The following is a 17,149-nucleotide window of genomic DNA, read 5'->3' on the forward strand; positions in this document are numbered from 1 at the left end:
CTTGAGGACGGGCGTGGTGCAGGCGGGGTCGTGGTACCAGAGCTCGATGGCTCGCTGCAGGATGGGCATGTACGAGGTAACTGCCAGAGGGAATTACATTCAACAAAATTCCACGGGAATGGGATATGCCAGGAGTGCAGCAAGGCAGGGTGGGGTTTAGGGTCACACGAGGATGGGATTTGGGGTTTTTGGGGGGATTGTTCTTGGTGGGTTTTTTATCCTGGAAAAATCATCGGGGTGGGAGTTGCCAGCACTGGGATTTCCAGAGGGTTCCTGGGATTTTGGGATCGGATTTGGGATCAGGGTTGGGATTGGGATCAGGGTTTGGGATCAGGATTGGGATCAGAATCAGGATTGGGATCAGGATTTGGGATCAGGATCAGGATTTGGGATCAGGGTTTGGGATCAGGACTGGGATCAGGATTTAGGATCAGGATTGGGGATGGGATCAGGATCAGGATTGGGATCAGGATTTAGGATCAGGATCAGAATTTGGGATCAGGATTGCGATCAGGATCGGGATTTGGAATGGGATCAGGATTTGGGATGAGGTTCAGGATTGGGATCATGATCGGGATCAGGATTTGGGATCAGGATTTGGGATCTCGATCAGGATTTGGGATGGGATCAGGATTGGGGATCAGGATCAGGATTGGGATCAAGATTTGGGATCAGGATTGGGATTGGGATTTGGGATCTAGATCAGGATTGGGGATCAGGATCAGGATCTCGATCAGGATCGGGATCAGGACTGGGATCAGGATTTGGGATCAGATCGGGATCAGGATCTCAATCAGGATTTGGGATGGGGTCAGATTGGCATTGGGATTTGGGATCAGGATCAGGATTTAGGATCAGCATCAGGATTTGGGATCAGGATTGGGATCAGGATCAGGATTTGGGATCTCGATAAGGATCGAGATCAGGACTGGGGTCAGGATTTGGGATCAGGATCAGGATCAGGGTTTGGGATGGGATGGGGATTTGGGATGGGATGAGGATTTGGGGTCAGGATCAGGACTGGGATCAGGATCAGGATTGGGATCAGGATTTGGGATCTCGATAAGGATCGAGATCAGGACTGGGGTCAGGATTTGGGATCAGGATCAGGATCAGGGTTTGGGATGGGATGGGGATTTGGGATGGGATGAGGATTTGGGGTCAGGATCAGGACTGGGGTCAGGATCAGGATTGGGATCAGGATTTGGGATCAGAATTTGGGATCAGGATTGGGATCAGGATTTGGGATCAGGATCAGGATTTGGGATCAGGATCAGGACTGGGATCAGGATCAGGATTTGGGATCAGGATCAGGATTTGGGATCAGGATCAGGGTTTGGGATCAGGATTTGGGATGGGATGAAGATTTGGGATCAGGATCAGGACTGGGGTCAGGATCAGGGTTTGGGATGAGGATCAGGATCAGGATCAGGGTTCGGGATGAGGATCAGAATTTGGGATCAGGATTTGGATGGGATCAGGGTTTGGGATCAGGATCAGGACTGGGGTCAGGATCAGGGTTTGTGATCAGGATTTGGGATCAGGATTTGGGATGGGATGGGGATTTGGGGTCAGGATCAGGACTGGGATCAGGATTTGGGATCAGGGTTTGGGATGAGGATACATCCACTCGAAGAGCATCATGAAGCTGGTCTTGGCGTTGAAGGCGAAGGCGATGCCCCGCAGGTCCCGCACCAGCCCCACCAGCGTGCGCTGCGGCGGCACGGAATCCACGCAACGGCAGGAAATGGAAGTAAAATAAAATAAAATAAAATAAAATAAAATAAAATAAAATAAAATAAAATAAAGACAAAATAAAATAAAATAAAATAAAATAAAACAAAATAAAACAAAATAAAGACAAAATAAAATAAAGACAAAATAAAACAAAATAAAATAAAACAAAATAAAACAAAATAAAATAAAACAAAATAAAGACAAAATACAATAAAATAAAATAAAATAAAATAAAATAAAATAAAATGAAATGAAATAAAATAAAAATAAAGACAAAATAAAATAAAATAAAATGAAATAAAATGAAATAAAATAAATAAAAAAAAATTTTAAAAATGGAATGGAATGAAATGAAATGGAACCAAGTGAAATAAAAGAAAATAGATAGAAGAAATAGAATAAATATTATAAAAATATAAGAAAGAATGGAATAAAATAAAACAGTAAAAAAGAGTAAAATTCAGGCACCCCCAATTCCCACTAAACTGATCCCAAGGGATTCAGGCTCCCCCAGTTCCCATTAAACTGTTCCAAATTCCCTCTGGACCAATCCCAAGGGATTTAGGAACCCCAATTCCCATTAAACTGATCCCAATTCCCATTATATTGATCCCAAAGGATTCAGGAACCCCAATTCCCATTAAACTGATCCCAATTCCCATTAAACTGATCCCAATTCCCATTATATTGACCCCAAGGGATTCAGGAACCCCCAATTCCCATTAAACTATTGATCCCAAGGGATTCAGGAATCCCAATTCCCATCAAACTGATCCCAATTCCCTCTGGACCGATCCCAAGGGATTCGGGCACTCCAATTCCCTCCTGGCCAGCTCCCACCATTCCAGCTTTTCTCCCAGGGCTGGGCACAGCTCCCTGCTCCCCCTGCCCGCCCCAAACCCCAAATCCCAGGGAAAAGATCCCGGGAAAAGCAGGAAAAGGGGAATTGGCTCTGGCTGACCTTGGCCTCCTGCTCGTTGAAGGAGTTGGTGCTGAACATCTGAGCCACGGTCTCGAAGGCAGCGGTGAGGGGCAGCATGAACTGCTCGTACTGATCCTCGTCCTCCCCTGGAAAACAGGGAAAAAACATGGAAAAATCCATGGGAAATCCATGGGAAATCCCCCATGGACTGCTTGTACTGATCCTCATCTTCTCCTGGAAAAATGGGGGAAATCATGGAAAAATCCATGGGACAGTCCCCCATGAACTGCTCGTACTGATCCTCGTCCTCCCCTGGAAAACAGGGAAAATCATGGAAAAATCCATGGGAAATCCATGGGAAATCCATGGAAAAATCCCTCATGAACTGCTCGTACTGCTCCTCATCCTCCCCTGGAAAACAAACATGGAAAATCCATGGAAAAATCCCTGGGAAATCCCCTATGGACTGCTCATACTGATCCTTGACCTGTCCTGGGAAAAAATGGAAAATCTATGGGAAAACCATGGGAAATCCATGGAAAAATCTCTCATGAACTGCTCCTACTGATCCTCGTCCTCCCCTGGAAAACACGGAAAAATCCATGGAAAAATCAATGGAAAAAACATGGGAAAACATGGAAAATCCATGGAAAAATCCATGGGAAATCCCCCATGGACTGCTCGTACTGATCCTCATCTTCCCCTGGAAAAATGGGGAAAATCATGGAAAAATCCATGGGAAATCATGGAAAATACATGGGAAAATAATGGAAAAATCCATGGAAAAATTCCCCCATGAACTGCTTGTACTGATCCTCATCCTGCCCTGGAAAAACATGGAAAATTTATCCCCAAATCTTGGTGGGATGGGAAATTGATCCTAAATCTTATTGGGATTTCAACCCCCAGTTTTGGGGACTTTTTTTCAATCCCCAGTTTCGGGATGGAAAAAAATTTTCCCAAATTTTGGTGGGACGGGAAAATTTTATCTCCGTTTTTACGGGATGATTCTCCGCACCCGCCCCAATTCCTGATTTTCCTTTTCCCAACCCCCCAACTCCCTTTCCTGGTGAAGCTCCAGCTCCCTAAATCCCACCACCCACTTCCCAAAAGCCGGAATTCTGCTGGAATTCCAAGGGAAAAATACCTAAATCCACCATGAGGAGCCGTCCCAGGGCCGTGTAGAACGTGGTCCGGCAGCGCATGTCCGTCAGGTTGGACTGGTTGTTGATTCCCAGGAAGGAAAAGTGCTCGCTCTGGAAAAGGAAAATTGGGATGGGGTGAGGAGGGAAGAGCTCCAGGAGAAAAAATAAAATAAAAAAATTCCCACATGGAAAAAGTGATTTTTCTTCCTAGGGAAATGGTGGGAAAATCTGATGGGAAATGGAGAAACCTGGCGGAGCCTCAAGGGTTTTTCCAAGCCTGAGATGGAATCCTGAGCATCCAGAAGCCCAAAAATTCACTGGGATTGATGGAATGATGGAATCCTGGAGCCTGCAGCATTCCCAGAGGGAAGATTTCAAATCCCAATTTGCTCCCTCCTGCTGAATTCCCAGAGGAATTCCAGGAATTCTGGCTCTGCCTCTGGCATGGGAATCCTGGTTGTTTTTCCATGGAAAAAAATGGAATTCCAGGCTGGGAATTGGGGCTGAAGGCCCCTGGGAATGCCTGGAGAACATCCCTGAGCTCCAGGAATCCCTGGAAATGATCCCTGAGCTCCAGGAATTCCTGGAAATCATCCCTGAACTCTTAAGAATGCAGGGAAAACATCCTGGGAACTCCAGGAACTCCTGGGAAACATCCTGGAAATTATCCCTGAACTCCAGGAAAGCTGACAAAATTTTTGAAAAAATTTTAAAAAATTTTTGTTTTTATGAAATTTTTTAAAAAATTTTCTCTAGAATAAAAACCCTAAGCTAGAAAGCGGAAAAACATTCCTGGAATTACCTGGAAAACCTCCCCTAATTCCAGGAATGCCTGGAAAACATCCTGGCAACTCCAGGAATTCCTGGGAATCATCCCTGAACTTCAGGAATTCCTGGGAAACATCCTGGAAATGATCCCTGAACTCCAGGAATTCCCTTCCTTGTTCCAGCAGGGACTGCAAACCCTCTGGAATTGCTGCTGGGATTGGGAACATCATGGAATGGAATCCTGGAATGCTCTAGGTTGGAAGGGACCTTAAATCCCATCCTCCCCCCTATCCCAGGCTGGGAATTTTCCAGGAATGAGCTTGGATTCCATGGAGAGCAAAAATCTTCGGGAATGGGAAGAGCCACCAAACCCCTTCAAAACCAAAGAATTCCACCCAAAAAAACCCCCAAACTTCCCCCAAATCCCCATTTTCCAGAGGTTCCTCCAGCACCACGGAAAGCCAGGGAGGCAGACGGGATTCCAAAGGGGATCCAGGATGGAATTTTCCTTGGGAATGAGGCGGGGAAGGGGCGCTCACCGTGTGATTGTTCAGCATGAACTGCACGGCGCTGAGCTTCACCAGCTTCCGCACGCTGCTGTACGTGCAGGGGGTCAAGGAAGAGGCACAACTCCCGGGAATTCCCGGAATTCCTGGGAAACGCTTCCAGGGACAGGCTGGAAAAATGGGATTGGGGCTGGGTTACTCAGGAAGTTGGGAATTTTTGGTTTGTTCCAAGGATAACCCAAATTGTGAAAATCTCGGCTTGGGGAGACGTCCTGAGGAAAAACTCAGGGCCTGGAAGTTGTGGAATTCCTGGAAATTCTGGAATTCCTGGAACTTCTGGAATTCTGGGAAAACACTTCCAGAGACAGGCTGGAAAAATGGGATTGGGGCTGGATTACTCAGGAAATTGGGAATTTTTTGTTTGCTCCAAGGATAATCCAAGTTGTGCAAATCTCAGTTTGGGGAGAGCCTTAGTGACCTCTGGGGAAAAACTCAGGGTCTGGAATTTCTGGAATTCCTGGAAATTCCTGGAAAACACTTCCAGGGACAGGCTGGAAAAATGGGATTGGGCCTGGATTACTCAGGAAGTTGGGAATTTTAGGCTTGTTCCAAGGATAACCCAAATTGTGAAAATCTCGGCTTGGGGAGACGTCCTGAGGAAAAACTCAGGGCCTGGAAGTTGTGGAATTCCTGGAAATTCTGCAATTCCTGGAAATTCTGGAATTCCTGGAAAACACTTCCAGGGACAGGCTGGAAAAATGGGATTGGGGCTGGATTATTCCAAAAATTGGGAATTTTTTGTTTGTTCGAAAGATAACCCAAATTTTGCAAATCTCAGCTTGGGGAGAGCCTCAGTGAAAAACTGGGGAAAAACTCAGGGTCTGGAATTCCTGGAAATTCTGGAATTCTGGGAAAACACTTCCAGGGACAGGCTGGAAAAATGGGATTGGGCCTGGATTATTCCATAAATTGGGAATTTTTTGTTTGTTCCAAGGATAATCCAAGTTGTGTAAATCTCGGTTTGGGGAGCGGCTCGGTGACCCCTGGGGAAAAACTCATGGTCTGGAAGTTGTGGAATTCCTGGAAATTCCCAGAATTCCTGGAAAACACTTCCAGGGACAGGCTGGAAAAACGGGATTAGGGCTGGATTACTCAGGAAGTTGGGAATTCTGTCTGGTTCTCAACAAACTGGGAATTCTCTTCTGTTTGTGCCAAGGATAAATGGAATTGTGCAAATCTCAGCGCGGGGGAAAAAAAACCCCGGGAACTTCTGGAACTTGTGGAATTTCTGAAACCTCTGGAATTCCTGGAACTTGTGGAATTCCTGGAACCTGTGGAATTCCTGGAAAACCAGAAGACAGAACTGCAATCTGCCTGTGGACTCCAAAGGAACTCTGACCCACGATAACCAAAAATCAACATCCCACGAGCCTCATCCCGCCCTCCTCTCCCCTCATTCCCAAAAAATCTGGGGGAAAACCAGGAATGTGGGCCAGCTCCCATTCCAGCAGAACGTCTGGATGACTTTTCCCAAGGATTTGGGAGCCCTTCCCAAAAGGATATCCAATGGAGAGGTCGTTGAGCAGCTGCAGGGTCTTGGAGGTGATCGGCTCACAGCGGCCCCAGTACTTCAGGTTGGTGATGCTGGGAAGGAAAAACAAGGATCAGAGGGATTTTTCCAGGATTTTTCCGGGAATTTTTCCCCAGATTTTCCCCCCCCCACACGAAAAGAAAAAAACCCCCCCCACCAGCTCTGGCGGGGAATTTGTGGTAGATTTTCCCAGTTTTCCCATCTCCCAACAGCACCGGGCATAAGGGGGAATAAAATCACCGGTCAGGTTGTTTGTGTGGACCGGCACATGGATTCTGTGGAATTGGTTACCTCTGTGGATTGTGAATTTTCCTGGTCTGTGGGGTTGTGCACGGATCTGTGGGTGGCTGCACCTGGATTGGAGGGGTGGGTTACATCTGGAATTTCTGGGATTGGCTGCACTTGGAATTTCTGGGAATGGCTGCACCTGGAATTCTGAGGGATTCCAGGCCCTTGGAATTCTGTGGGATTGGCTGCACTTGGAATTTCTGGGAATGGTTACACTTGGAATTCTCTGGCATCCCAGGTTACATCTGGAATTCTGTGGGATTGGTTACAGCTTTATCGACCATTTTGTTGGGTGTTGGGATTGGTTAATGTTTGTTACGCCCCTGAAATCTGGGTTGGTCAGGTTTATCTGTACCTGGAATTTCTGGGATTGGTTACACCTGGAATTCTCTGGAATTGGTTACACCTGGAATTCTCTGGGATTCCAGGCTGGTTACCTTGGAATTGTGTGGGATTCGCTGACCTGAATTTCTGGGATTGGTACACCTCGGGAATTACACCTGGTTCTGGGATTGGCCCCTGGAGCCTGGCTGCACCGTGATTGTTACATCTGGTCTGGGATTGGCAGCACCTGGGATTCTGTGGGATTGGCTGCACTTGGAATTTCTGCAGAATTTTTGCAGAATCTGTGGCGTTTTTGTGGCGCTTTTGGGGGCATTTGGGAAATTCCATCCTAAACTCCCCGAGCTCCCTTCGGGCCTCCCCTGGAGCAGCAGGCATCCCAAGTTTTTAGGGCGAGGAATTGCAGGAATCGCTGGAATCCTGCGGGACACTCACATCTTCCCGATGAACACGCTCAGCACCATGGTCTCGTCATTCAGCCCCAGCACCTCCGAGAGCCTCCGGTACAGCTGCCCAAAAAAACCAAAACATGGAATAAAAGCTTCCAAACTGCCAGGAAAACTGGGAATTCTCCCCCAAAAATCCGCTTTTCCCTCTCTGCACAAGGGGATGTTGTGGGGTTTCCCCATTGGGTTGATCCAATCCATCATAATCCTGATTTTTTCCTCTTTTTTTTTTGTCCTAGCAGCACGGCTCGACAGAAAGAAGGAAGATTTGGGTTTTCCCAGGAAAATTCCCTAAAAAAAAAAAAGGGATATAAATGTGCTCCACCTCCAACCACAGCCAGGATTTGAGTGGATTTCTCTGGAATTCTCAGCAGTTCCCAAATCCCTGGGAAGGGATTTGATCCCAATCCAATTTCTCCTCCAGGAAGGAACAGAAGCCAATCCCAGAGCAACATTCCCGTTTATTTTTTTAATTGGAAAAAATGGATTTTACATCCCAAAGCACAGCTGCAAATCCCTTGGGATGAAGGGAATTCAGATTTATTGCCATTTTAAAATCAGGGAGAAGCTCAGGGGGGTGTTTGAGGTGATCCCAGGAATAAAAAAAATTGGGAAAAACCAAACCCACGTCTCTAATTCCCAATATTCCCAACCCAGCTCAGTGTTCAGAAAGTAAAAATTTGGGAATGAATGAGGAAATCACAGAAATGGCATTTAATTCCAGGTAAAATTAGAAGAAATCACAGAAATGTGGTTTAATTTCAGGAGAAATCACAGAAAATGGGATTTAATTCCAGCTAAAATGAGGAGAAATCACAGAAATGGGATTTAATTTCAGGTAAAATGAGGGGAAATCCCAGAAAATGGGATTTAATTCCTGGAACAATCACAGAAAATGGGATTTAATTCCAGCTAAAATGAGCAGAAATCACAGAAATGGGATTTAATTTCAGGAGAAAGATGGAAATTTGGATTTAATTCTGGGAGAAATATGAGAAAATGGGATTTAATTGCAGGTAAAATGAGAAGAAATCCCAGAAATGGGATTTAATTCCAGCAAGAATCCCAGAAAATGGGATTTAATTCCAGGAGAAATCACAGAAATGGGATTTAATTCTGGGAGAAATCTGAGAAAATGGGATTTAATTCCAGGTAAAATGAGGAGAAATCCCAGAAAATGGGATTTAATTCTGGGAGAAATCCCAGAAAATGGCATTTAATTCCAGGAAAAATTAGAAGAAATCACAGAAATGGGATTTAATTCCAGGAAGAATCCCAGAAAATGGCATTTATTTTCAGGAAGAATCCCAGAAAATGGGATTTAATTCCTGGAAGAATCCCAGAAAATGGGATTGAATTTTGTGAGAAGGTCTGGAAAATGGCATTTAATTCCAGGAAAAATTAGAAGAAACCACAGAAATGGGATTTAATTCTAGGAAGAAATCACAGAAATGGGATTTAATTCCTGGAAGAATCACAAAAAATGGGATTTAATTCTGGGAGAAATCCCAGAAAATGGCATTTAATTCCAGGAAAAATTAGAAGAAACCACAGAAATGGGATTTAATTCTAGGAGAAATGACAGAAAATGGGATTTAATTCCAGCTAAAATGAGGAGAAATCACAAAAACGGGATGGGATGTATTTTGAGGAAACGTGATGAGAAATGAGAGAACATGGGAGTGAATTCCAGGTAAAACGAGGAGAAGTGGATGGATGAGGACTGGTTTTCCTGGGAAAGGTGGGATTTGGGAATTCTGCCCACCTTGGAAGACTTCTGCACCTGGTCCCCGATGTAGATCTTGCGGAACTGCTCGAAGAAGCTGAGCATGGCCAGCTCCAGCTTCTCATTGCCCGCCTGAGCCAGGCGCGAGTCCGTCAGGTTCATCAGCTGCAGCACCCTGGGCAACGGGGATGGGGAGAGGGAAAGGGAAAAAGGGAAGGGAAGGGAAGGAAAGGGAAGGGGAGGGAGGGAGGGAGGCAGGGAGGGAAGGGAAGGAAGGGAAGGGAGAAGGAAAAGGAAAGGAAGGAAGGGAAGGGAAAGGAAGGGAAAGGGAAAGGAAAGGAAAGGAAGGGAAAGGGAAGGGAAAGGAAAGGAAAAGGAAAGGAAAGGAAAGGAAAGGAAAGGAAAGGAAAGGAAAGGAAAGGAAAGGAAAGGAAAGGAAAGGAAAGGAAAGGAAAGGAAAGGAAAGGAAAGGAAAGGAAAGGAAAGGAAAGGAAAGGAAAGGAAAGGGGGAAAGGGAAAAGGAAAGGGGAAAGGAAAGGAAAGGAAAGGAAAAGGGGAAAGGAAAGGAGAAGGAGAAGGAAAGGGGAAAAGGAAAGGGGGAAAAGGAAGGGGAAAGGAAAGGGGGGAAGGAAAGGGGAAGAGTGGGGGGAAGGAAAAGGGGGAAAACAGAAAGGGGGAAAAAGGGGGGGAAGGGGGAAAGGGGGGAAAGGAAAGGGGAAAAGGGGAAAACAAGGGGGAAAAGGGGGGAAGAAATGGGGGGGGGAAGTGGGAGAAAAGGGGGGCAAGATGTGAGGGAAAGAAGGGGGAAAACAGTAAAAGGGGGGAAAGAAAGGGAAAATGGAAGGGAAAGTGGGGGATAAGAGGGGGAAAAGGGGGGAAGAAATGGGGGAAAAGACAGAGAAAAGGGGAAAAAAGGGGAAAGAAGAAAAGGAAAAAGGGGAGGAAAGCGGGAAAAGGAGGAGGAAAAAAGAAAAGGAAAATGGGGGAGAAAGTGGGAGAAAAGGGGAGGAAAGGGGAGAAGAAAAGGGGGGAAGAAAAGAAATGGGGGAAGAAATGGGGGGGGAAGTGGGAGAAAAAGTGGGAAAAGGGGGAAAGCAGGTGGACAATGGAAAAAGGGGGGAAAGAAAGGGAAAATGGGGAGAAAGTGGGGAATAACAGGGAGAAAAGGGGGAAGGAAGGGGGAAAAGGGGGGACAAAAATTCAATTTTCCCTGCTCCTTCCCCCTCATTCTCTGTTACACCCCAAATTCCCACTTGATTTTAATCCCAAAAACCCAGGTCATAACATCATAAAATCCAAATTTTCCAAGCCCAACATTCCCAGTATTTCCAAGTCAAATACTCTCAATAATTCCCAGTATTTCCATGCCAAACATTCCCTAATTAAGAATTAATTAACAATTCCTTTTTCCACCCTCATTCCCTGTCACAACCCCAATTCCCACTGGGAATCAGCAGCGGCACCCAGGGCCCTCCATCCCCTTCCCAACTGAATTCCCACTGGAATCAGAGCTGGGAAAAGGGGAATGACACTCTCCCAGCTTTCTGGGAATGGGATTTTGCTGGAATATCCTGGGTGGATTTAATGGAATATCCTGGGTTGGTTTCGTTGGGATATCCTGGATGGATTTTGCTGGAATATCCCAGGTGGATTTTTCTGGGATATCCTGGGGGGATTTTGTTGGGATATCCCAGGTGGATTTAATGGAATATCCCAAATGGATTTTGCTGGAATTCTCAGGTGGATTTTTCTGGGATATCCTGGGTGGATTCTGCTGGAATATCCCAGGTGGGTTCAGCTGGAATATCCCAGCTGGATTTTTCTAGACTATCCCAGGTGGATTTTTCTGGAATTCCCATGTGGATTTTGCTGGAATATCCTGGGTGGGTTTAATGGAATATCCTGGGTGGATTTTGCTGGAATTCCCTGGGGGATTTTGCTGGAATTTTCAGGTGGATTTTGCTGGAATTCCTGGATGGATTTTCCTAGAATTCCCGGGTGGATTATTCTGGAATATCCTGGGTGGGTTCTGCTGGAATACCCCGGGTAGATTTTCCTGGAATATCTCAGGTGGATTTTGCTAGAATATCCCAGCTGGATTTAATGGAATATCCCAGGTGGATTTTTCTGGGAGATCCTGGGTGGGATTTTTCTGGAATACCTGGAATATCCCAGGTGGATTCTTCTGGAATTCCCAGGTGCATTTTGCTAGGATATCCTGGGTGGGTTTTTCTGGGATATCCTTGGTGGATTTAATGGAATACCTCAGGTAGGTTTAATGGAATATCCCAGGTGGATTTTGCTGGAATATCCCAGGTGGGTTTTTCTGGGATATCCTGGTGGATTTTTCTGGAATTCTCAGGTGGATTTTTCTGGGATATCCTGGGTGGATTTGGCTGGAATATCCCCGGTGGATTCTGCTGGAATATCCTAGGTGGATTTAATGGAATACTCCAGGTGGGTTTAATGGAATATCTGGGTGGATTTTGCTGGAATATCCCAGTGGATTTTGCTGGAATATCCCAGCGGATTTTGCTGGAATTCCTGGGTGGATTTTGCTGGAATATCCCAGTGGATTTTGCTGGAATATCCCAGTGGATTTTGCTGGAATTCCCCAGTGGATTTTGCTGGAATACCCCAGTGGATTTTGCTGGAATTCCCCAGTGGATTTAATGGAATTCCTGGATGGATTTTGCTGGAATTCCTGGATGGATTTTGCTGGAATTCCCCAGTGGATTCCGCTGCAGTTCCCTACCTGCAGACCAGCTCGCCGTCCATGGCGTCCTGCTCGTCCGTGCTGGCGAAGGACACGCGGCCGCCGATGACGGCGCCGATGATGTACACCAGCCACGTCAGCCGCCCTGGGGACACAGCGGGGACACCAGGGGACACTGTCAGGGGTGCCACCCACCTGGGCACCCACAGCTGGCACCCCGTGCCAAGAGAAATCCCAAATAAATCCATTTTCCCCCAAATAAATCCGTTTTTCCCTTGGAAAAGTCCTGGATTTAATGGCCATAGGGTGAGGAACCTCATTCTGCCCTGGGGACACCAAGGGACACTCTCAGGGGTGGCACCCACCCTGGGCACCCACAGCTGGCACCCCGTGGCAAAAGAAATCACAAATAAATTCATTTCATCCCAAATAAATCTATTTTCCCCCTGGAAAACGGAATGAGCTGCAGGACAGCACCATCTCCAGCCAGTGAGGAGAGGCAAATCCACAGCCAGAGCCCAGAGCAGGGAAATGAGGGATGGGATCCATGGGATGGGATGGGATTGATGGGATGGGATGGGATGGGATGGGATGGGATGGGATGGGATGGGATGGGATGGGATGGGATTGGATGGGATCCATGGGATGGGATGGGATGGGATGGGGAACACCCTCATAACTTCAACAGGAAGGCAAGGAAATATCCTAAATTTCCCCAGATCTTGAGAATCCCTCCCTTCAGCAAGGATTTTCCAGGAACAAAACCCTCTGGAAGAACAATTCCTTTGGAAGGAGCCCCCACCCCATGCCCAGGCTGACCCTCCTGCACAGCCTGATCCATGGGGCTGGCGCTGGAGCTCTGATGGGATGGGATCCACAGGATTTGGGATGGGATTGGGATCTATGGGATGGGATTGGGACCCATGGGATGGGATTGGGATCCATGGGATGGGATTTGGGATTCATGGGATGGGATTGGGATCCATGGGATGGGATTGGGATCCATGGGATGGGATTTATGATAGGACTGTGATTGATGGGATGGGATGGGCAGCCTGGATGGGAACTCCTCCCAAGGAGCCACCACACCATCCCTTCACTCTGCAGGGAATTTCCAGGCCAGTTCCTTTGGGAAGGGGCCCCCATTCCCTGTCCAGGCTGACCTTCCTGCACGGCCAGGTCCATGGGGCTGGTGGGGCCACAGATGGGATGGGAACCATGGGATGGGTGGTCCATTGGGGATATGGATTGAAAGGGTATGTGGTTTATATGATATTGGTTTTTTATATGGGTGTACTGTGGCTTCCAGACACCATCCCTTCCCTGAGATGTTTAGGATGGGTGGATGGGGGCCATGGATGGGATGGGATCCATGGGATGGGATGGGGTGATGGGGTGGGATCCATGGGATGGATGGTGGGATCCTGGGATGTGTGGTGGATAGGGATGGGATGGGATGGGATCCATGGGATGGGATGGATGGATCCTGGGATGGATGGGATGGATCATGGGATGGATCCATGGGATGGGTGGGGCCATGGATGTGGATGGGGATGGGATGAGATCCATGGGATGGGATGGGATGGGATGAGGTCCATAGGATGGGATGGGATCCATGGGATGAGATGGGATGGGATCCATGGGATGAGATGGGATGGGCAGCACTGGATGGGAACCCCTCCCAAGGAGCAACCACACCATCCCTCCATTCTGCAGGGACTTTCCAGGCCGGTTCCTTTGGGAAGGAGCCCCCATGCCCTGTCCAGGCTGACCTTCCTGCACGGCCAGGTCCATGGGGCTGGCGCTGGCGCTCTGCAGCAGCTCCTGGTAGGACTGGGCGGCCTGGTCGAAGAGCTGCACCAGCAGCGCGCACGTCTTCTCGTACTAGCAGCGCCCGATGGTGGACAGCTGGTCCAGCTGCTGCTGCACCAGCCCCGTGTCCTCCAGAGGGTCCTCCAGGCCATCCCTGCAAAAAGCACGCGCAAAATGGAGCAGGGGAGACCCAGGAGCAGCAGCTCCCTGGTTTTACTGACAGGAGATGCGGGTTGGAGTTCACACAATTGTGGAACGGTTTGGTTTTTCCCACGGAATTTGGGTTGGAAAAGGTTTCTAGCACCTTCCATTGGACAACATCTTTAATGGCCTATTTGCCAAATGCTGGGAGCAAATTCCCAGCGCTTCCAGAGGGGGAAAAAAGAATGAAAACAAAGCAGGGGGTTGTGATTTGTGTTGTTTGACTGAGGTTTTTCCTACAGAATTTGTCCTGGAATGTTTTTAACGCTCAGCTCAGTGCACTTTCCATTGGCCTGGTGGCCAAATTAACCAGGAACTTCAGAGCACACTTTTGGTAGTAAATCCCCAGTGCTTCCAGAGGGAAAAGAGAAGGAAAATAAACCAGGGAATTATGATTTGTGTTGTTTGATTTGAGTTTTTCCTTCAGAATTTGGACTGGAAGGTGCTTAAAGCTCAGTTTCGTCCACTGGCCTCATTCCTAAATTAATCAGGGAAGGGCAAGACAAATTCTCAGCGCTTCCACAGGGAAAAGAGAAGGAAAACAAAGCAAGGAGTTACAATTTGTGTTGTTTGACTTGAGTTTTTCCCACAGAATTTGGGTTGGTAAAGGTTTCAAGCACCTTCCATTGGACAACATCTTAAATGGCCTGCTCACCAAATTAACCAGGAATTTTAGAGCATGTTGTTGTGAGTAAATTCCCAGTGCTTCCAGAAGGAAAAAAATAATGAAAACAAAGCAGGGAGTTGTGATTTGTGGTGTTTGACTCAAGTTTTTCCCCACAGAATTTGGGTTGCAAGGGGTTTCAAGCACCTTCCATTGGACAACATCTTAAATGACCTGCTCGCCAAACTAACCAGGAATTTTAGAGCACATTGTTGTGAGTAAATTCCCAATGCTTCCAGAGGGGAAAAAATAATGAAAACAAAGCAGGGAGTTGTGATTTGTGTTGTTTGACTTGAGTTTTTCCCACAGAATTTGGGTTGGAAAAGGTTTCAAGCACCTTCCATTGGACAACATCTTTAATGACCTGCTCGCCAAATTAACCAGGAATTTCAAGGCAAACTGATGGGAGCAAATTCCCAATGCTTCCAGAGAAAAAAGAGAACGAAAACAAAGCAGAGAGTCATGATTTGTGTTGTTTGACTCAAGCTTTTCCCACAGAATTTGGCTTGGAAGGGGTTTAAACACCTTCCACATGACATCTTTAATGGCCTGGTTGCTGAATTAACCAGGAATTTCAGAGCATGTTGTTGTGAGTAAATTCCCAGTGCTTCCAGAAGGAAAAAAATAATGAAAACAAAGCAGGGAGTTGTGATTTGTGGTGTTTGACTCAAGTTTTTCCCACAGAATTTGGGTTGCAAGGGGTTTCAAGCACCTTCCATTGGACAACATCTTAAATGGCCTGCTCACCAAATTAACCAGGAATTTTAGAGCACATTGTTGTGAGTAAATTCCCAGTGCTTCCAGAGGGGAAAAAATAATGAAAACAAAGCAAGGAGTTACAATTTGTGTTGTTTGACTTGAGTTTTTCCCACAGAATTTGGGTTGGAAAAGGTTTCAACCACCTTCCATTGGGCAACATCTTTAATTAAATTAACCAGGAATTTCAAGGCATACTGATGGGTGCAAATTCCCAATGCTTCCAGAGAAAAAAGAGAACGAAAACAAAGCAGAGAGTCATGATTTGTGTTGTTTGACTCAAGCTTTTCCCACAGAATTTGGCTTGGAAGGGGTTTAAACACCTTCCACATGACATCTTTAATGGCCTGGTTGCTGAATTAACCAGGAATTTCAGAGCACATTGCTGGGAGAAAATTCCCAGTGCTTCCAGAGGGAAAAGAGAATGAAAACAAAGCAAAGAGTTATGATTTGTGTTGTTTGACTCGGGTTTTTCCCACAGAATTGGGGTTGCAAGGGGTTTCAAGCACCTTCCATTGGACAACATCTTAAATGACCTGGTCACCAAATTAACCAGGAATTTCAGGGCATACTGATGGGAGCAAATTCCCAATGCTTCCAGAGAAAAAAGAGAAGGAAAACAAAGCAGGGAGTTGTGATTTGTGTTGGTTGACTCAGGTTTTTCCCCCAGAATTTGGGTTGGAAGGGGTTTAAACACCTTCCACCGGACATCTTTAATGGCCTGGTTGCTGAATTAACCAGGAATTTCAGAGCACATTGCTGGGAGAAAATTCCCAGTGCTTCCAGAGGGAAAAGAGAATGAAAACAAAGCAGAGAGTTGTGATCTGTGTTGTTTGACTCAGGTTTTTCCCACAGAATTTGGGCTGGAAGGGTTTAAAGCCCAGCTGCACCTTCCACTGGCCTGGTTGCCAAATTAACCAGGAATTTCAGGGCATACTGTTGGGAGCTAATTCCCAATACTTCCAGAGGGAAAAGAGAAAGAAAACAAAGCAGAGAGCTGCGATTTGTGTTGGAAAGAGCTAAAACCCCAGCGCATCCTGCCCCGTGCCACGGGCAGGGCCACCTCAGCCATGTCCTCTCCAGGGGGAACACCCCCACTCCTCCCAGCCTTCCCAGCCCCAGGAACACCAGGAGAAGCTGCCAGGCGTGGGGTGGCCTCACCTGAGGATGATGTGCACGGATTCCAGGCGGGAGGTGATGTAGGCTTTGGTCACCTCGGGCGTGTAGGTCTCCAGCATGTGCGGCTCCGTGGCCTTCACGTAGGGCACGGACGCGGCCAGGCGCTGCCACAGGCTCAGCAGGTAGTGCACGCTGTTGGGAGCGAACTCCCAGTGCTTCCACAGGGAGAAGAGAAGGAAAACAAAGCAGGGAGTTATGATTTGTGTTGTTTGATTTAAGTTTTTCCCTCAGAATTCGGGATGGAAGGGTTGAAAGCCCAGCTGCACCTTCCACTGGCCTTGTTACTAAATTAACCAGGAATGTCAGGGCACACTGTTGGGAGCAAATTCCCAGTGTTTCTACAGGGAAAA

The 17,149-nt window shown here is 46.9% G+C and overlaps 1 protein-coding gene across 1 annotated transcript in view; it reads right to left on the reverse strand.

Moving 5' to 3' along the window:
* XPO7 (exportin 7) overlaps positions 1-17,149 on the reverse strand; it is a 63,626-nt gene that overhangs the window by 19,228 nt on the left and 27,249 nt on the right. Inside the window, 10 exon segments of the mRNA XM_030964242.1 lie at positions 1,625-1,713; positions 2,699-2,805; positions 3,807-3,915; positions 5,112-5,175; positions 6,642-6,722; positions 7,735-7,808; positions 9,511-9,646; positions 12,227-12,332; positions 13,960-14,153; positions 16,782-16,954. Coding sequence (XP_030820102.1) covers positions 1,625-1,713; positions 2,699-2,805; positions 3,807-3,915; positions 5,112-5,175; positions 6,642-6,722; positions 7,735-7,808; positions 9,511-9,646; positions 12,227-12,332; positions 13,960-14,153; positions 16,782-16,954 — 1,133 coding nt within the window.

The sequence above is a fragment of the Camarhynchus parvulus genome, chromosome 22 (genome assembly GCF_901933205.1).
Source record: "Camarhynchus parvulus chromosome 22, STF_HiC, whole genome shotgun sequence".
Lineage (NCBI taxonomy): Eukaryota > Metazoa > Chordata > Aves > Passeriformes > Thraupidae > Camarhynchus > Camarhynchus parvulus.